At 37.1% G+C, this 21,170-nt stretch overlaps 3 protein-coding genes across 3 annotated transcripts; 1 reads left to right on the forward strand and 2 right to left on the reverse strand.

The window, feature by feature from the left end:
• Window positions 1-3,101: 3,101 nt before the first annotated feature.
• On the reverse strand, window positions 3,102-6,191 carry LOC109792222 (uncharacterized). The gene is made up of 2 exons (XM_083073484.1): window positions 5,164-6,191; window positions 3,102-3,216 (listed from the first exon to the last, which is right to left on the reverse strand). Exons 1-2 carry the CDS (start codon window positions 6,189-6,191, stop codon window positions 3,102-3,104), a joined length of 1,143 nt encoding a protein of 380 aa, XP_082929610.1.
• A 2,450-nt stretch (window positions 6,192-8,641) lies between these two features.
• Window positions 8,642-11,286, reverse strand: LOC109792224 (GDSL esterase/lipase At3g27950). The gene is made up of 5 exons (XM_020351618.2): window positions 10,989-11,286; window positions 10,628-10,831; window positions 9,981-10,150; window positions 9,626-9,896; window positions 8,642-9,178 (listed from the first exon to the last, which is right to left on the reverse strand). Exons 1-5 carry the CDS (start codon window positions 11,239-11,241, stop codon window positions 8,943-8,945), a joined length of 1,134 nt encoding a protein of 377 aa, XP_020207207.2. The 5' UTR covers window positions 11,242-11,286; the 3' UTR covers window positions 8,642-8,942.
• Window positions 11,287-12,142: 856 nt separating this feature from the next.
• Window positions 12,143-15,954, forward strand: LOC109792225 (protein CLAVATA3 INSENSITIVE RECEPTOR KINASE 1). Its single transcript, XM_020351619.3, has 4 exons — window positions 12,143-12,789; window positions 13,500-13,760; window positions 14,168-14,980; window positions 15,260-15,954. The coding sequence occupies exons 1-4, from the start codon at window positions 12,357-12,359 to the stop codon at window positions 15,730-15,732; spliced, it is 1,980 nt and encodes a 659-aa protein (XP_020207208.1). The 5' UTR covers window positions 12,143-12,356; the 3' UTR covers window positions 15,733-15,954.
• The last annotated feature ends 5,216 nt before the right edge of the window (window positions 15,955-21,170 follow it).

Consider the following 21,170-nt stretch of genomic DNA (forward strand, 5'->3'; position numbering starts at 1 on the left):
CCCATTTACATCCCACAATTATATTTCCTAGAGGAAGTTTAACCAATGACCAAGTGTTATTCCTCTCTAGAGCTTTTAATTCAGCTAGCATGGCTTTCCTCTAGCATTTAGTTTGACTTGCTTCTTTGAAAAAATGGGATCAATTGTACCAAAAATAGATAAGAAAAAAGCAGTATGAGAATTAGATTGTGAACTACATTGGCTCAAATATGTTGTTGATGACTTATGTCTTGACATTCCTTTTCCTTTTCCCACATTTTGTGACAATGAATCTACTATACAATTGGCTAAAAATCCCTCCTTTCATGAAAGAACCAAGCACATTAAGGTGGACTGCCATCTTATACGTGCGAAAATTCTTGAGGGCCTCATTGTTCTTTTTCATGATCCTTCCAAACATCAACTTGCTGACGTGTTTACCAAGTCTTTGTATCCAACACCATTTCAAGAAAATGTGTCCAAGTTGGGTTTAATTGGCATCCACAACCCACCTTGAGAAGGAGTATTAGAAATAGATTTTCTATATTGTTTGTTAGTGTAGCTGCCACATTTTGTTAGAGGTTGTTAGACTTCTTTTTGTTTCTTAGCTCAGTATATATAGTTAGGTTCATGTATCTTTTCAGTTAGGTTGATCAATTGAGCAATTGAAATATTTTTCACTTTTATGAGTTTGTTATTTTCTCTGCAAAATATTAATATTCATTGTTTGCATTTGAATGACTATTATATTTTTCTGAAAATTTGTTTATTTAAACTTGTGAAGACTTGTTTTCTCATTTTGTTGGTGCAGGTATGCTTCAAAATCAAAAGTAATAACTAGTACCTTTGATGATGAATGTTGAAAGCATGTCCGGGGATAAAATCCAAGTTCATCCAACTCTCCTCTAAGAAAGGAAGTGTCATATATATAGAGACAACCATAAAGAAAAAATTGTAGGCTTTGATAAAATTGGTAACTCCTCCTCTATTTGTATTGATTATTTATTTATTTTATGTTGAGGGACTATAAAAGATAACCAACCAAGTATAAATCAACATGTGATAAAGGATATAATTAAAATAATTTTCAAAAAGGAAAGATAAACTAAGACTTCTTTCAAACTCAAAAATGTTTTTCTTTTCACTATTAGACTTAGAGATGTTTATAACTGATTCAATTCAATAAAAACTGTATAAGTTAAACTGAAAAAATTGAAAAATCAAAATCTAAAAAAACCCTAAATCAATGAGAAAATCAAACTAATCCCAAGTTAAACCGAATGCTTTTCTCTTTATTTATATCCAATTATTACCCTTTTTGATTTGGAATTTTACATTTTGATAAACAATGTATTGACTATTAAGTACTTATAAGTCTATTGGTTTACTTTTTTTATATTAATGATTTTATCATATTATTAAATATTGATAGATTATCTCAATTTGTAATTTTATATATTATGACTTATATTATTAATTAATTAATTAATAATATTAATAATTATTTTTTTCATTAAAATATTTTAACTTTTTTGATTTATAAAAATATTATAGTTATATTTAAAAAATGAAAAACCTATTCAATCCAAACCGAAATATATTTAGATTGAATTGAATTTGATTTTTAAACCAAATTAATTGGATGATCAATAAATAAAATTAAAGAAATTGGATCAAATATTTTTCTCACTCAAAATCTATCCAATCCAATTAGTGAACACTCTTAATTAGACCTATACAACTTTTTTATATGAATTTTGTACTGACCGTACTTCGCACCTGGGCTTCGAGCCTGGATTAGCGATACAAAGCCACCCCGGGCACACGCTGAGCGACGTCAGCCCGGTATTTGGGGCCCGGTATTTGGGCAGATCATTCCCGAACCCGGGGATCTCGTCCCAGATCAGAACCGCCCTCCAATTATATCATATCATATCTCATCATATCATATCATATCATATCATATCATATCATATCTTATCATATCATGTCTTATCTCATGCCCAAGGCCCAAGACAACCCTAATTCACACAAAGGTATGTGCATTATTTATACGAGACTCATACTCCCACAAACACTAACTTTAGCATCGGAGTCTCTTTTGCAGACTGCACCCCCATCTTGGAGCACCAGCGTACCAGTGAAGGAGGCTCACCGATCTTACCCGGCGGATCAGCTCTACAGCAGATTTCCGGTAAGAACATTTGGCGCCCACCGTGGGGCCGATCAAGACCAGCTCTTATCGGCCATTCTTATGGTTTTCACTAGAAGCCATAACAGACGCGCAACAGACGACCTAGATCGCTCAACTACCATGGATAGTGATGCAGCAACATTGAGGAGGCTGATCGACCAGGTCGAACAGATGCGGAAACAACACGCCGCCGACCTACAAAGCATGTGTGCCAAGCACGAAACTGATCTAGCAGAAACGCGCACCGCTAATGAAGCCGACCTAGCGGCACTACGCGCCGACAACGAGCGCATTCACACCCAACTCCCTTGGCGTCCCTCAGATCAACCCCCTCCGCAGAGTAACCTGAATAAGGACGAAGGGCACTCGGTTTCACAACCGCCAACACTGGCTAGGGCACCGACTCCCAAGCCTCCCACACATCGGTCTCACGCGCCGACGAACAGGTCGACGCACGACGTCAGCAACGCCCCTGCCCACGGCACGGGGAATCAGATGACCTTTCGCCGCCATCCTTTTGTGGACGGTATCATGGAGACACCTCTCCCCTTTGGGCGGAAGCCTTTCCACCTCGACCGCTATGACGACAGAACCAACTCGGACGAGCATATCAATCTATACAGCACCCAGGTAAACCTCTATACTAATGAGGATGCTATACTGTGCAGGGTTTTCCCAACCTCGCTCAAGGGGGCTGCACTCAACTGGTATACCCAGCTACCCGCCGAGTCAATTGACAGCTTCGGCACCCTGGTCAGATGGTTCACAGCGCAGTATGCGACAAGTCGGCCTCATCACATAACGTCAGCTGCTCTGGCCAGCCTCAGACAGAGCGATGACGAACCACTATGGACGTTCATGCAACGCTTTGTCAGCATCTCGGTGAAAATTCAAAATTTGAATCCCGAGGTCGCCCTACACGCCATGCTCATGGCACTCGAGCCCGGACCGTTTGTTGACAGCCTATGTCGCTAAGCTCCTCGCGACATGGACGAGCTACGCGCCCGTGCTGCTGGATACATCCAGATGGGAGAACACTCAGCCTTCCGTAACCAGGATGGCGGAAAACCACAAGGAAAGCAAGACCAAGGTCAGGCCACAAACATTTAAACATTTAAAATTCTGAGGTCGAGTACGAACCTTAAACATTCCTATCCGAGGTCGAGAACGAACCTTTTTAAAATTCTGAGGTCGAGTACGAACCTTAAACATTCCTATCCGAGGTCGAGAACGAACCTTGTTAAAATTCTGAGGTCAAGTACGAACCTTAAACATTCTTACCCGAGGTCGAGAACGAACCTCGTTAAAACTCCAAGGTCGAGTTCGAACCTTAAACATTCTTACCCGAGGTCGAGAACGAACCTCGTTAGAATTCTGAGGTCGAGTACGAACCTTAAACATTCTTACCCGAGGTCGAGAACGAACCTCGTTAAAATTCTGAGGTCGAGTACGAACCTTAAACATTCTTACCCGAGGTCAAGAACGAACCTCGTTAAAATTCTGAGGTCGAGTACGAACCTTAAACATTCTTACCCGAGGTTGAGAACGAACCTCGTTCAAATTCTGAGGTCGAGTACGAACCTTAAACATTCTTACCCGAGGTCGAGAACGAACCTCGTTAAAATTCTGAGGTCGAGTACGAACCTTAAACATTCTTACCCGAGGTCCAAAACGAACCTCGTTAAAATTCTGAGGTCGAGTACGAACCTTAAACATTCTTACCCGAGGTCAAGAACGAACCTACGAACCTTAAACATTCTTACCCGAGGTCGAGAACGAACCTCGTTAAAATTCTGAGGTCGAGTACGAACCTTAAACATTCTTACCCGAGGTCGAGAACGAACCTCGTTAAAATTCTGAGGTCGAGTACGAACCTTAAACATTCTTACCCAAGGTTGAGAACGAACCTCGTTAAAATTCTGAGATCGAGTACGAACCTTAAACATTCTTACCCGAGGTCGAGAACGAACCTCGTTAAAATTCTGAGGTCGAGTACGAACCTTAAACATTCTTACCCGAGGTCCAGAACGAACCTCGTTAAAATTCTGAGGTCGAGTACGAACGTTAAACATTCTTACCCGAGGTCAAGAACGAACCTCGTTAAAATTCTGAGGTCGAGTACGAACCTTAAACATTCTTACCCGAGATCGAGAACGAACCTCGTTAAAATTATGAGGTCGAGTACGAACCTTAAACACTCTTACCCGAGGTCAAGAACGAACCTCGTTAAAATTCTGAGGTCGAGTACGAACCTTAAATATTCTTACCCGAGGTCGAGAACGAACCTCGTTAAAACTCCAAGGTCAAGTTCGAACCTTAAACATTCTTACCCGAGGTCGAGAACGAACCTCGTTAGAATTCTAAGGTCGAGTACGAACCTTAAACATTCTTACCCGAGGTCAAGAATGAACCTCGTTAAAATTCTGAGGTCGAGTACGAACCTTAAACATTCTTACCCGAGGTCGAGAACGAACCTCGTTAAAATTATGAGGTCGAGTACGAACCTTAAACACTCTTACCCGAGGTCGAGAACGAACCTCGTTAAAATTCTGAGGTCGAGTACGAACCTTAAACATTCTTACCGGAGGTCGAGAACGAACCTCGTTAGAATTCTGAGGTCGAGTACGAACCTTAAACATTCTTACCCGAGGTCGAGAACGAACCTCGTTAAAATTCTGAGGTCGAGTACGAACCTTAAACATTCTTACCCGAGGTCGAGAACGAACCTCGTTAAAATTCTGAGGTCGAGTACGAACCTTAAACATTCTTACCCGAGGTCGAGAACGAACCTCGTTAAAATTCTGAGGTCGAGTACGAACCTTAAACATTCTTACCCGAGGTCGAGAACAAACCTCGTTAAAATTCTGAGGTCGAGTATGAACCTTAAACACGTAAACCCGAGGTTGAGCACGAACCCCGGTACTGTCCTTAAAGGTCGAATACGAATCTTAATCAAATCATTCACATAAACCCCGAGGTCGGGTACGAACCCGAAATAACACTCCCTAGCCGCTTTCTGATCGGCATGGACTGTGATGATCCGGCCTGATTTTGAGAAGAATGTTGTACGACGTGTTGGCGTGTACAGCCACATATTTGACTGGGATGTCTCGGGCTTCAACTCGTCGAAGTTGAAGCGGGTGGATAACTTGATGTATCCTTTCGTTTGGACACGCTCACCAGAGAATCCGACCAAGGGCTCGTTGTATGGGATCAACTCGGCCTCCAGGATGCCAAGCTGTTTAAAGGTGTTCCAGTAGAGGATATCGGCCGAGCTTCCTTGATTGACCAACGTCTTCCGAACAATGCAGTTGTGGATCTCAACGCTGATAACCATGGGGTGGTCCTGATCAGGATCGATGCCTTTAAAGTCAGCTTCGGTGAATGTGATGGCCAGCATCCTTCGCTGAGTGCGTTCAACCGCATGCACAGCTCGGACGGCTCGGAGGTGTCTTTTTTGGGCTGAAGAGGTAGAACTACCGCCTGCAAATCCACCGGTAATGGTGTTGATGACTCTTCGGGGCTGGGGTATCGGCTCGTCTTCCTTTCGGCCCCTCGATCGGCTCCGTTCCCTGTAGGGACGCTTGTTGGACCTTTCTTGGTCAGGCTGATCTCGACGATGCCGGCGGTCATCGTATCGGGGAGAACGAGGTCGATCGACAAAACGTTGAAGCTGCCCTTGTTTGATTAAGTCCTCAATTTTGTCTTTCAAGGTCGCGCACTCCTCAGTCGAGTGGCCCCTGTTACGATGATACTTGCAGGACTTGGTAGTGTCGGCACGAGGAGGGGTCGCGGCTCGCTTCGGCACTGCCAGGACCTCCGAAGCAAGTGCTTGGTCCAAGACAGCCGATCGGCTAGTATTCAGCGGAGTATAATGAGAGTACCTCGGTCCGCGAATAGGTTTTTCTTGTGAGACGAGGTCCTTGGGACGGCTTCGGAAAGAGCTTTCGGCGGGCTTCTCGATTTTGGCCGTTACCTCTGCCCTGGCCTGATTGCGAAATTCCGCAAGTTCCTTCATCTACATGTATTTATCGGCGCGGCGTCTCAGATTGTCCATGTCAGATGGGGTTTTTTTTTGCATATGCTGTTAGCAAACGGTCCTGACTTCAGAGCTGTAGTCAGATGGTGAAGGGCGACGACCAGATTTAGGTCTCGGATTTCCAGTGCCGCTTTGTTGAATCGGCTCATGAAGGTCCGGAGAGATTCCTTCTTCTCTTGTCTTATGCTCACCAATGCGAGGGAGGTTAGTTGGTGAGGCTGGTTGGTGGCGAACTGGATGGTGAATTGGGATGCTAAGGGGTTGAAAGAGTCGATCGACTTGGCCGGGAGACGTGTGAACCAGCTCAACGCTCTTCCTTTCAAAGATGTTGGAAAGATGCGACATAGGGCGGCGTCGTCAGTGGTGCTGAGGGTGACCTGGGTGAGGAAAATGTCGACATGCTCGTCGGGGTCTGTGGTTTCGTCATACTTGTCTAGTGGGAGGGACTTCCAATGGTCGAGAAGGGAGGACTGCATGATGCTCGGGGTGAAGGGGTGTCGGTGTGCTCCGGCCGGCGTAGTGTGCATCGGTCGGCCGGGTGCCTGAGCAGTCGAGGCATGGTTTCCCGGGGCGGTAGTAGAGGTGCGAGGGATATAAGTATGAGGTCCGAGTGAGTGGAATGACCCCTGAGTGTGGGTCGGCTCGGAGGGTTTCCACGTGGGGTCTTAGTTTTGGTTTTTCAGGGCAGCGTTCTCCTCCCTCAAGGCAGCTATTTCACGAGCGTCTTTCTCTCGTTGCTATTTCATGGCAGCCATTTCCTCCTTCATCTGTCGTAACATCTCAGCCATGTTCATCTCATCAACCGTTTCGGCATTGTCCGCCTCGGATCGGTGTTCATCTTCGGATCAATGGTCTTCGGTGTGTGTTCTTCTTGTCTTCGCCATGATACTTGGTCTCTTCAAAATAGTGCTCAGTCCGTCTCTTCAAAGCTATCAGTTCGGCCCCACGGTGGGCGCCAAAATGTACCTGTCTGAGGGCACACTCGTAATCTTCTAGTAACTGGAGGGCCGAATGAGAGCTTCGGGTTGATACTTCAGAGGGGGGAGGTACCTGCAAAAGGCACTCCGACGGTCAAGTCAGGACAAGCACGATTCTCTAGGATAATGATTGAACAGTGACGTATCTCGTTATAAGTGACCTATTTATACTACCTTTGATGGGCCCTGTCAGTAGTGGGCCTCTTCTGAAGCTTACCAAATTAGGTAATACGATGCTAATCGACTGATTATACCTTAATCGCACCTTTGTCCTTGTTAATCGCGATTATCGCCTTAACTATGCTGACTGTTGGTCGTTGGCCGAGCCGACAAGGAATGGTCGAGACAACCTCTTGGCCGAGCCGATATGGAACGGCCGAGAGAACCTCTGGCCGAGTTGACAAGGAACGACCGAGACAACCTCTTTGGCCGAGCCGATAGGAAGAGGGTTGAATTCACCATGATTCTCGGCCCCTTACCGAGCCGAAGCAGTGTCCAAAATGCGTCAATATCTGATAGGACATGACGTGTCGGTCCACGTGGCCGGTCCACGTGGCCGATGGGACCCTTCCGGTACAAAAACTAAATTAAAATATTTTATATTAATAAAAATTATGATGATGGTAATATAATTCAAATTTAAGATTGTACATACTATTTCAACCCTATTACTGAATTAAAATAAGATATTAAAATAACATAATATGTTTTATCTATACTTTAAAAGTAAATAATTTTTTAATTAATTGCACTAATATAAAATTATATGATAATACATATATAGTTTGAATATAAATAAATCTCAAGATAGTATATTTAAATCATACGAGGAGATGACAATAATAATTTTATATTATTTTAGTTTATCTTAAATATTTGTACTCATTTGTCGGAAAAAATAACGTTGTTACACTTTTGTTTTCATCAACTTTTATCGCTAGACATATATTCCAGACGAATCATTGAACTTGATGGGGTAAATAATGTTATTTCATTACTGTATATTAATCATACAATAATTTATTTTATAATACTTTTTACAATAATATTCTATTTCTCTTTGTTACATCAATCATTTTATTATTTCACTTTCTTCATTTGTTATCTCTTCTTATTCAACAAATAATTTTACAATTTCTCATTTCTTATGTGCCCAATCATATACCAGTCGTTGACTGTATTCTTTATAGTACTCCATATGAACTTCTATAAGAAAAACAGTCAAATTAAAAATTTATTAAATATATTTGATTTTTTCAATTTTATATAAAATATATACCACAATTTCTAAAATATCTTTAATTAAATTCATGATATATACCGTTCTCATTTATTATCATAGAAATACTTTAATTAAAATTTATTATATTTCAGTTAAAAAAATTTAAACATTTTTTTATATATAGATGCAAATAAGGAGTAGTATTTAGTTCGTAACAAAGAAAAAGTGAATGAAACGGTAATGAAAAATACTAAGTCCACTTCTCATGAACATCTTTGACATATCTTATTATCCATCCCCAATGAACTATTGACCCATATCTTTCGGAATTAGATATTTCTGGCAGCTCTGCCATTATAGCAACCAGAAATTTCCAAACTGAAATAATTTGCCAAGAACATCAATTATGGTATCTTCTTACTCAATGAAACATCTCTTCAATTCTTGAAGTAATTAAACCCCTCAACTCTCATATTAAAGTATCAACACGAAAACGTGCATACACAGAACGAAATACCACTTGAATTTTGCTCAGAAACACACCTGCCCAATGGCAACCGGTGGGTCAGAGAAGACGCCAGAAAGAATTTGCTTAGCAATCAAGAGGTTTGCTGCTTGAGAGTAGTGTATGCCATCCCAGCTAACAAGTTGAGATGGATTTTTACATGCATTGCCATAAACTGTTTCGTTTTCTGTGCTTTTCATCCCACAAGTTATCTTGTAACCGTGGTAACTGCCACAACAGAACTTCAAAGGATCCACAAAACCTGCCAAAAGCCATGCATAAAAGTTAATTATAGCCAAGATAACCAATACAATGCAATCCACTTTGTTGGACACATGAGGGGGTTAGATACAGGGGAAAGCTCTATATATGAGTCATAAGCAAACCACAAAAGTGAATTTGACACTACATCTTAAATTAAAATCTTATGATCGGTTCGAATAAGTTTTTCCAGAAGTACTTATAGGAGGAAAAAAATATGAAGAAAAATCAAAATAAGCTTAAGGAGAAATTTATTACATTTTTTCCTTCAACTTTCCTCTCTTAGAAGTGCTTGCGAAAAAATTTACCAAAGAGGTCCAAAGACATCGGTTTTGAGTCTTTCTCACTTATATACAATTTAACATATCCAATTCTATTTAATGTGAGACTCTCATTCACATTTGCACACTAACACAATTGTGTGTATATTTGGAGACATAAAGATCACCTAGCTTCCTTGCATTGCTGACAAGTTGATATTTGGCTTTATACACATCAATATAAGTGAATTTGGCTAGAGGCAGCTTTCTCCTTAGCTGAACCATTTGGTCCTTGAGTTGCCTGTTAAACTCCTGAGCGATCTCATTCTGAGGTTTCACACAACCATTGGCATCTAGGTTACCTTGCTTTGACTCATAAGAAAGGAAATTGAAGGGCAAGCACCCAATGGGACCCGTGTTGTGAATCCAGAATACTCTTGCTCCTTCATTGTATAGTTGCTAAAACATCACACATAACAGTTAAGTATTAATTCTAAACAAACTTATAATCTAAATTTTTCCTAAGGGTCTTTCATTGCTTACCTGCACTGCTTGAGAAAACTGCCTCAAGATATTAGGAATGGACCCTCGAACTTGTTCCTCTGACGTGTGCTGAAAACCATAGGCAAGATCATTTTGTCCAATATCAAAGGTGTAAAGGGCCCTAGAGAAGTCATCCGGTTTTGGAATACTTTTAAAAGATAGTTTTGTTCCTGGAATATCACACAAGGCCGGTTGTTTTAAGAAGGAACTAATCACAAAAATTGTCAGAATAAACACATTCTCTAACACTCATTCTAACTATCTCTCTACTACTTGTTAAAATTTTAAATCATAAGAGAGACCCGTTAAATATGAAGTTGAACTTACAATTTTCTTTTTGTTATTTTCAATAAACTTCAATCACTAGTCTCTAGCATGTTCAAAATAGTGTATTAGTGAGTAACTGAGTATATCTTTCTAGCATTTCTCATTAGCCATTTTTAATGAAAAAATGAGTTTCTCAATAAAGCAATCTAATTTATTTCAGTATTTCACTAAATTCTCAATAATGGAATGCACCCTCAGATACATAAGTTCAAGCTTCAAACCGTTTCTTGTCAAGTTCCCTTAAAGTTCCTTAGGGGTAAAGGGGAACCTATGATATGACACTAACTTGGAAGAATACGTAGTGGGAAAGAGGAACTAACTGTTGTTGACAGAATGCTGGTTGAAGAGAATGTGGGTGCGTGACTTGAACTGTATGAACTGAGATATTTGAAGTCCAAGATGGAAAGGACTATAACCACCAGGAAGAATTGATGACCCTCCTGTTGCAAAGTTGGCACCATGCCTGTAATTGGATCCAACCGAGTTCAAATGCGCACTAAGGTATGGTAGCTTCAATTCTTCAGCTGCATAGATAGGTTCAGAAAAATAATGTAGACATAAACATACACAGTCCATAATTAAGTACAAAGTAAGGACAAGAGGGACCCCATTAAGCTAATAATTAAGTACATAGGAATAAAGCAAAAAAATATGAAGGGTAATTAAGAGTGATTTGCTTACTAATGAAATCAATTATGAGACGGCCATCACAAGCCCTTCCCGAGAGGCTTCCAAGGAAGTTTTGACCATTGGGGGAATGCACCACTGTGAATGCAGCTGATATTGCTCCTGTGCCTGAGTTTGAGTCACCAAAGTTGAAAATTGCTGGGTACTCGCAACTGTTTGAGCCTTGCACAACCGAGGCTGAAATGAATGCACCTACAAAACTCAGAAATAGACATTTGAGTACAAACATCAGCATCCTAGATATCATGGTAAAGAGTATTTGTCTTTTTGAGAAGTGACCTTCAAGCGTAAATCCAGAGGGCTACTTACTTATTCAAGCTCCTCGGAAGTACCTCGCAAATATTTTATTTTAGTTTAATTACCCACTACATTTTGTTTAATCGATGCTAGATTCATAAACTTTTTGTTTTTTCCAAGTAAGAATTATCACTAGAATTTCAGAAATTTATTTTTTAATAATTTATTTTTAGTTTCTATATATACTATTTTTATTTTCTTTTAATTTCTATCATCTATAAACTATAGTATAAAGTTTATAAATTGTAAGAATTGAAAAAAAATGTGTATAAAAATTAAAATTGAATAATTTTAATTATAAAAGCTAAAATAAAGTACATGAAATTACAGTGAATAAAGGTAATCAAATCTTTTATTTTAATTTGACTAAAATAAAAATGTAACAAGTCCTTTTAATTTTCCTATCACATGTATATAATAAATTATTTTTTTAACCTTCTTAATTTTAGTTATTTTTCTTCTAATTCTCTCAAATTTTGTTCTTTATAATATTTTGACTTTTCTATTTTTGTCTTATAATTTTTTTAATATTTCTCATTATATTTATACATCAATTTGATGACAAGGACGGAGATGAAATAAAAAAAAATTGCATGACAAAATTGAAAAAATAATTTAAAAAATACTAAAATAAAAACACTATTTTACAGGAACGAAAAAGTATTTAAAAACCTCTAAATTTTATTAACTTTTATTACGAAAGAAAGTTTTATTAACTTTTTAAAATTAAAAAATTAACTAAATAACATAGACATTCACGTGCACTGGAACTATAGACACACGGTGTCCCTCTGGAATATGCAATAATGTTACCCTTATTCAAAGCTAGCTCCTTTATCCATGTAGCCATAGACTCTTGTTTCTTACTTTTCTTGTCACTTCCTAAATTATTTTTCTAACCAAACATCCCTGTGACCACAAACTACACATCTTGTGACATTTGCACACTGTCCAATCCAAATACACACACAGTTTCACTTCACGTGACTCTTTCGGTCTACTAAGATCTCGCACTCATGGAATAAATATTACAGGGAGTGAAGTTGTAGTTCCCTTGAAGTGAACATGTACCTGCTTCTTCTGAAACTGCAAATTCTCATCATATGGGCCTTTTCTCCATCTCTTGTTTCAAGCTCCATGACCGAGCTTGACACACTCATGGCCATCAGAGACTCTCTGGACCCAGAGAACCGTGTGTTGGTCTCATGGACCCCACATTCGGACCCTTGTAGTAGTGGCTCTTTTGAGGGTGTGGCTTGCAATGAGCAAGGTCTTGTTACCAATATTTCGCTGCAGGGAAAGGGTCTTTCTGGAAGGATACCTGAAGCCGTGGCTGGTCTCAAGAGCTTGACGGCTCTCTACCTTCACTTCAATGCCCTCAATGGGATGTTACCAAAGGAGATTACCACTTTGACTTGGTTAACTGATTTGTATCTCAATGTCAATAACCTCTCTGGTCATATCCCTCCTGAGATTGGCAATATGTCAAATCTTCAAGGTGGCTTCCTCGTTCTTTTTTTTTTTTTTTCTTGTAAATTTCTCATCTTTTTGTTAGGAGTATGTGTTGAGTAGAATATGAAGTTTAACATGGTTTGTCTTAGGCTTGAATTAGCCTTTCCTTCGTTAATAACATTCATTTGCTTATATAAAAAAGTGAAGCTGAGAGCGGTATTTAATTCTCGAGGGTCTCCCTCTTAATAGAATAGTTTGTTGAGTTGGTTTTTTGCTGATGAAGTCTTAAAAGTTGATGCTTTCGTTTAGAATTAGGATACGGAAAAGGCTACTTATTGGGTAGATTAAGTTGCAAATTGATACATAGATGAGTGGAGTTGTCAAAGAGAAAAGAGATACTATCATGTTATTATCAATAAAGTAAAAGCTTTACGTGGCAATATTAGGAGTCTCTAAGTCCTAACATTTTTGCCCCTCTCACACTCTCTACCCTTGTGCATGTGTTTTATGATATTTGGTCTCGTAATTTCATTCTCAACTTTTGTTATCTTAATCGGTGAGGAACTGCTTTAGTACTCATGTTCAGTCTTTTTGAGCTGCAGCTGGCCATTTGGGTCACTTCATTTTATCATGTATGGTCATCTATGTGTGTGTATGTTCTAACTGTGCTTTCTTGGATGAAGTTAAAGTGGTGAACTACTATTCACTTGTATTGCATTTATTTCTCCTGTATCCTAATCTGTTAAGAGCATACAGTTTTGCAGCTTTGTTATAACAAGTTTAGTGGGAGTATACCTACTGAACTGGGGAGGTTAAGGAAGCTCAGTGTTGTTGCACTGCAATATAATCAATTAAGTAGCGCAATTCCAGCGAGTTTGGGTGAAGTGGAGACATTGGAGCGATTAGATCTTAGCTTCAATACCCTGTTTGGTCCAATTCCAGTGACATTGGCTAATGCACCTAAGCTGGAGAGTCTAGATATTCGAAACAATTCTCTCTCGGGTAGTGTCCCCACAGGTAATCAATCCTTAGGGACTAAATTTCTTGTAGTTCACTTTAATTCATGAACAGTTTTGGTTTAATTACTCTTTTCAATTTCATAATTTTATCAACTTATTTTTTTAAGCCTACATATTTAGAAATAGAAATAGATTTTAGACCCTTTTTTTTTTAAACATTGAGAGAAATAGAAAGACATGAAATATACAAAAGGATGATATGATTAGTGATGTAATATGAGAAGAAGAGAAAGATTGAGAAAAATATTGAGTTTGAGTGTTATTTAAGTGTTTGAAAATGTAGAAAAATCTAAAATAAAAAATAAAAAAATAAAACCCATTAAAAATATCCCATTTTCTCTAAATCTTCTTAATTTTTGGGTGAAAAAAAAAATTAAAAAGGTGGGTTTCAATTTATATATGCAGCTCTGAAAAGACTCAAAAGTGGGTTTCAGTACATGAACAACCCTGGTTTATGTGGGACAGAATTTACCAATTTAGCTTCTTGCAAAGCAGTAAGCAGTTCAGACCCAGTCAGACCCGAACCATACGAGCCCGTTAATATTTCCTTAACTGAACCAAAACCTGAAAACTGCCGCAACTGTAAAAACACATCAGAATCATCAAAAACAGGATTGGTTTTTGCGGTGGTTGGAGTTTTCTCTGCTTCCACTATTTCTGGTCTACTTTTGCTCCTACGACACCGCCGCCAGAAGCAGAAAGTTGCAAGTTCCAACAACCAGACCAAGCAAGCGTGCGTGCAAAGTGCATCTCCTCTGATAAGTTTGGAGTATTCAAACGGATGGGATCCATTGTCCAAAGGTGGAAGCGGGTACTCGCAGGAGTTTCTGGAGAGCCTCGTGTTGAATCTGGAAGAAGTGGAACGCGCAACTCGGAGCTTCTCGGAGGTGAATCTGTTGGGGAAGGGTAGTTTCTCAGCTGCATACAGTGGGGTGTTAAGAGACGGTTCTGTGGTGGTTGTGAAGTGCATTGCCAAGACAAGCTGCAAGGCTGATGAAGCTGAGTTTCTGAAAGGCTTGAAGGTGTTGAGCTCGTTGAGGCATGAAAATGTGGTGCGGTTGAGAGGGTTTTGCTGCTCCAAAGGCCGCGGGGAATGTTTTCTGGTTTATGAGTCTCTCGCAAATGGGAGTTTGTTGGAGTATCTTGATGTTGAGAGAGAGAGTGGAAGGGTGCTTCAATGGTCCACTAGAGTGTTCATCATTCGTGGTATTGCCAAAGGTTAGTTTTTCTTTTTCTGTCAACATTAAATCTCGATGTTAACGATACGATAAAATATGTTAACACAACTTAAAATGAAAATGTGCCAAGGTTTAAGAGCTATAACTAGTAAAAGAATTGGTCAAGGACTAAAATTAAGAAATGATGAAAATTTATATGCTAAAAACATTTTTAATAAAACATAATTAGTACTCTGTTGTTGCATTGCAGCATTTTTCTGTTGGTTTACTATGGTGTCATGTGCGGATTAACAGATTTGGTGACTCTATCTTTATGCAGGTATTTGTTATCTGCATGGGAAGAAAGGAAGCAAACATGGTATAGTGCACCAGAATATATCAGCTGAAAATATACTTCTTGATGTTGGGTATAAAGCTTTACTTGCAGATTCAGGTGTTCACAAGCTCCTTGAAGATGATGTTGTTTTTTCTGCTCTCAAAGCTAGTGCTGCCATGGGATATCTGCCTCCAGAGTACACCACAACGGGTCGTTTGACCCAAAAGAGTGATGTGTATGCATTTGGAGTGATAGTTTTTCAGCTTCTCACTGGAAAACGTGACACCACTCAATTAAATTGCCAAAGGGTAGAAGGTGCTAGCTTGAATGATATAATAATTGATGAGAATCTTGAAGGGGTGTTCTCAGAATCAGAGGCAACCAAGCTGAGAAGACTAGTTTTGCTCTGCACCCATGAATCCCCACATCTGCGACCATCTATGGACAGTGTAATGCTAGAACTGGATGAACAGTAGAAGGTCCTCAATGTAGCATCGTGTTTCCTAGGGCAATGAACTATGTTTAAATTGATGTGTATTATAGTGGAGAACATGTGGTATTAAGGGAAATGTTGCATTTTATATTCAGCATGTCAATAGTAATAAATTTGATTACTGAAGTTCTTCCGGTTTGTAATTTAGAATTATCCCAAAGAAATCTGGTTATTGAAGTTCTAATAAAATTAATTTTGGTTAGAATCGTTTTCGAAAGAAATACAATTTTTCTTTGGATACTTGACTGGTCATGTCAAGAAAATTTGAAGTGGTAAATAAAATTGAATCATATTTTAATATATTTAATTATATCTATTTATTTATTTTAATACTTATTTTTAGTTTTCAAATATTTCTAAAGTTTTCAAATTATAAAATATATACTTATTCATAAACCCTTATTGTACGGTTTAATATATAATATCTTCTTATAATTAAAAAAAAAGTAAAATTTCTCTCTCTAATCCAAAGTGGATTGGAAAAGACTATACGACTTTCAACTTATTTTAACAACTCAAGGTATTTTTCTTTAATTATATTATTACTTATAAGATATTTCAAAAATAGTTATAAAAAATAGTATTTTCTTGAAAAATAGAAAATAAAAGAAAAGATAATAAAAGAGATAAATTAGTTTGTATTATTAAAAATAATATAAAAAACTAATTTGAGGTGCCTCCAACGTAGGGAGGAGATTAGTCACCGCTATCGACGGTGGATACTCTAGAGACGAACAAAAAAAAAGTGTCTTGTACACATCCATACATACACATTTTAGAAAAATAATTAATATAACTACATTACTCAAATTAGTATATTAATATATTTTGATTATATTAGTGATAATAGTGTTCATATTTATACTCCTACAATTTATAAATATTTAAATGACTCGTCTTATTTTTCTCCATTTATTTTTTTTAATATATCAATCATTTTTTTTTTATCTTTCTCAATAATATTGCTAGTGGTATAGTTTTATTTTTAATAAAATTAATCACTCGAAATTTGAAAAAGAAGAAGAAATTCAAAATTTGCAATGCAAAAATGCACAACTCATGAAGGTAACAATTTTTTTTTTATTAAAATTGTTTAACTGTCAAATTTAAAGTTTGTTTGGTTAAATGTCTATCTTATTAATAGCATTATAAATCAAGAATCTCTATTTTATCATGAGTCCTGGCAATAATACTATATAAAAGTGCCACCCTTCAACACCTTTTTTTTCGTTTCGAATTGTAATTTACTCTTTCTCTTCTATTATTCACTCTTCATCATAACATACTTTGCTACAAGAAGCTCATGTAACATCCCACTTTTTCGAAATAAATTAATAATTTTTTTATTTAATTAATTGGGGTAATAATATATGCTGAGAGATATTATAAGGTAATTAGTTATTTTGTTATTTTCAAAAGATATATTCTTGATTTTGATAATTATGTATTTATCTTTTAAAATACTTTATAATTAATTAATTAAGGAATAATATAATTTAAAAGATTAATGATAAGATATGATTGGTTTTTATCTTTTTAAAATTTAAATTTGTGAGATTAATTAAATTGGACTTTTGTAAATAGGTTACACGTGCGGGTAAATGTCAGAGTTTTTATTTAAATATGTTAGCAATTAGTTTTGCCTCAATTAAAAAATTTTATCGTTCATCTTATGAATTTGAAGAAGGAGGAAAACGCGAGACGGTTGGAGGGAAACTCGATGATTTGAGTCAAGATTTTAGTGCCATCAAGGTAAGGGAAGAGTGAAAACATCGCTCCAGAGTGTGAGTTAATTGTTGGGTAGTGGGATTGACTCTCAATCCCTAGGTTGTATGTATATGTATGAAAGGGATTATACCGAAACTTTGTATGGAGGAATTCTCTTTTATCTCTTACATGTCTTAAATGATTGAAAAGTTATTCTTGCTATATTGTTTCTATCATTTTCTTTTAAAAGAATTTTCATGGCTTCTTTTTGGTGTATTGAGACCATTAACATGTGTAATCATGCCTATGAAATCACTAGAAAAAGTTTCAAAAATTCTTGAGCATGTTTACTATTTTTAATGGGTGTATTTATTTGTTTTTCTAAATCGACCCTAGTGCTATTTTTATTCAATTAAATGACTTAAACATGATATTAGTACATGTCGTAACCCAAACTGATCTTATGACCGATTGTTTAGATTACCATTTTTGAAAATCTCATTAATTAAGGAATGTCCAGATACTAGACTAATCCTCAAATAATGGTTTTGAAAACAAGTTCATGGAGTCACCACCAATGTTTTGCTCAAAACTGGGATGGCAATGGGGCACTATGGGGGCGGGTAATAGTAAATCCATCCCTGCCCTGTTGGATGAAAATTAGCTCCATACCCACCCCATATCCGTGTGGGTGTCCATTAAACGAGTATCCATGAATTTCTTAAATACCCACGAATATCCATGGATATTGATAAATTTTTTAAGAAATTAAAAAAATTATATTACAAATAATTTTATATTTAATGTCATTGAAATATTAAAAATAAAAATTTAATGTTAATTTTGAACTTGTATTTAACGTTAATTTTGTTAAAATAATAATAAAAATGTAAGATAATCACTAACTTAAAATACATCAATCTCACAAGTAAGTGAATGTCTTATATCACAAAGATGAGGGAGTGTAGTTTTAAGGTTATGTGGTACAAGGATAATTAGGATATTTAAGAAATATTATTAAACGGGTACCCGCGGGTATGGATATCATCATACTCGCCCCCGTCCCGTTTATAAACGAGTAAAAAATTATTCCTTCTCATTATCTGCAGGTACCCAATTAGCCTATCCATTTATTATTTGTAGCGGATTTTACCTGCAAATACTTGCAGATGCAGGTATTTTTGTCATCCCTACTCAAAATATTGGAAAAAAAAAGATTTTCGAAAATCTAATAATGACCTTAATAACCAAAATTGGGTCTCGGGGTCGGGTACGTATAGGAAATGTATTAAGCACTCCTACAACACCCTAAATCGGTACCTTATGATGAAATTAGGTGTCTATAGATACCCCTATTTACTTGTCCTTTAGGATAGCTAGGTCTTTGCTTTTCCAAAGGTAAGTAAAGATGTATACATTTCGTTCGAGTCTTCTCTTTGTCTCTTCGTGCTAGCGCTTCACGTCGTTTCCTTCGAATAGGTGGGTTTACCTGTATCCTTACCTTTCAGAGCAGCTGAATGTTGGATTGCGTACTCCGTTGGGTAACAAGGGTGACAAACTGTACACCTGATCTTCTGTCTTCGAGTAGATGCTCCATGCCATTTGCTTTAGTTGCTTTTCTTGTGATGGTGAGGTGGAGATCCGAGTCTTCACTTTTGTTTTGACAATAGATGCCTCCACGTTGTTTTCTTCGGGTAGATGGTGTTTACCTATATTCTTTCCCTTTGGAGCAACTTAGTGTTGGGTTGTATGCTCCGTTAGGTGTTAAGGGTGGTAAACTGTGCCATCTAGGCTTCTGGCTTGGTGTAGATGCTTCTTGCTGCTTTTGCTTGTCTCATGATAGTGTGATTTTTTATTCGTAGCTCGTTGAAGAGGGAGTATGTTCTGAGTTTAGCCTCTCCAGGCTGGATTGATATTAAGGCTTCAACCAACCTATTTCCGCTCTTGTACTGGTTTTGAGGGTCCAACAACCTTTTCCGCTCTTGTACTGATTTTGAGGGTCCAACAACCTTTTCCGCTCTTGTACTGGTTTTGAGGGTCCAACAACCTTTTTCGCTCTTATACTCGTTTTGAGGGTCCATCAACCTTTTTCGCTCTTGTACTAGTTTTGAAGGACCAACAACCTTTGGTGGATACTCGACATTGCTCCTTAGTTTGACTTGAGGTACTCGACGGTGCCCTCGTTGTCGCTCACTGATTTGAGAAGCTCGATAGTGACTCTCAATCGAGATAAGTATTGACGTCCTTTGTAAAGGTGGACCGCGGAACCTTTGATGGATGCTCAACGGTGCTCCTTGGTTTGACTTGAGGTACTCGGCGCTGACCTCATTGTCGCTTACTGGTTTGAGAGGCTCAACGGTGGCTCTCAATAGAGATGAGTATTCAACATATTTTTGAGTTTGTTGTTCTATTTGATTTTTAACCATTTAATGTAACATTTTCACAAATTTTACCCTAGATGCTCCATCTTTATGAAAGAAAGAAATAGTATCAGGGATAGGTATCAAATCCAAAGGAGTGAGAGGATTAAAATCATATACAACTTTAAAAGGAGATTGTTTAGTAATTCTATGAACCACCACAAAAGGACCTTATTGTTGGACTAGACTTATTTCAACAAACAATTGAGAAGATTAAGAGGATTCAAGAGAATATGAGAATTGCAAGAAGTAGTCAAAACTTTAGAATTAAAGAAGGTGATTCTGTCTTCTTGAGAGTCACACCCACCACTAGGGTAGATAGAGCAATAAAATCAAAGAAACTCACTTCTAAATTCATTAGACCTTATAAGAAACCAATAGGATCAAATTGCTTCGATTTGGATTTTGAAAAAGATTAGAAAAATAAAATTCAAACTGATTTAATCAAATCTGATAAAAAAAATAACACAACTCTAATCAAAATCATTCATATCCATCTTATTAATTAGTATTTTATGAAAGTTAATTAAGATAGTAAAAATAAAAGGAAAAAATACATTTTTCGTCCCTTATATTATTTATTAGTGTCAATTTAGTCCCACTTTAATTAATTGAATCAATTTAGTCCCACACCTTTAAAATGTATCTCAATGTTTGATTTTCCGTTGCCTCTGTTTAAATACTTAACAGATTTGACACGTGTCATGCCATGTGTTAAGCTGTCATGCAACATGTCATGTCATCATATCATGTGTCATTTCATCATGCCATGTGTCATTATATCTAGTCATGTGACATGACAACATGACATGTGGCATGACACGTGTCATATCCGTTAAGTATTTAAATAAAAGAGACGAAAAATCAAACATTGAAATATATTTTAAAGATGTGAGGCTAAATTACTTCAATTAATTAAAGTAAGAGTAAATTGAATCTAATAAATAATATAAGGAACGAAAAGTATATTTTTACCAAAATAAAAATATATTTATTGCACCAGTAAATAAAATTATGTAATTTTTATTTATATTTATTCAAAACTTTTGATAAAATACATTAAATACTTTTAAATTGGTATCATGAAGATATCTTTTTGTTTCCTTATTCTTTCTTTGTAAAATTCCATTATCTTTGAGATATTTATTGATAGATTATCCAGATTTATATATATATATATATATATATATATATATATATATATATATATATATATATATAAAAGTCCGTATCTTTAATTTATATTTGAAATTGATTGTTTTTATTCCAAAAGGCAAAAACATATATATAAAGG

Source organism: Cajanus cajan, chromosome 4 (assembly GCF_000230855.2).
Source record: "Cajanus cajan strain Asha chromosome 4, NIPB_CcT2T_4, whole genome shotgun sequence".
Taxonomy (NCBI): domain Eukaryota; kingdom Viridiplantae; phylum Streptophyta; class Magnoliopsida; order Fabales; family Fabaceae; genus Cajanus; species Cajanus cajan.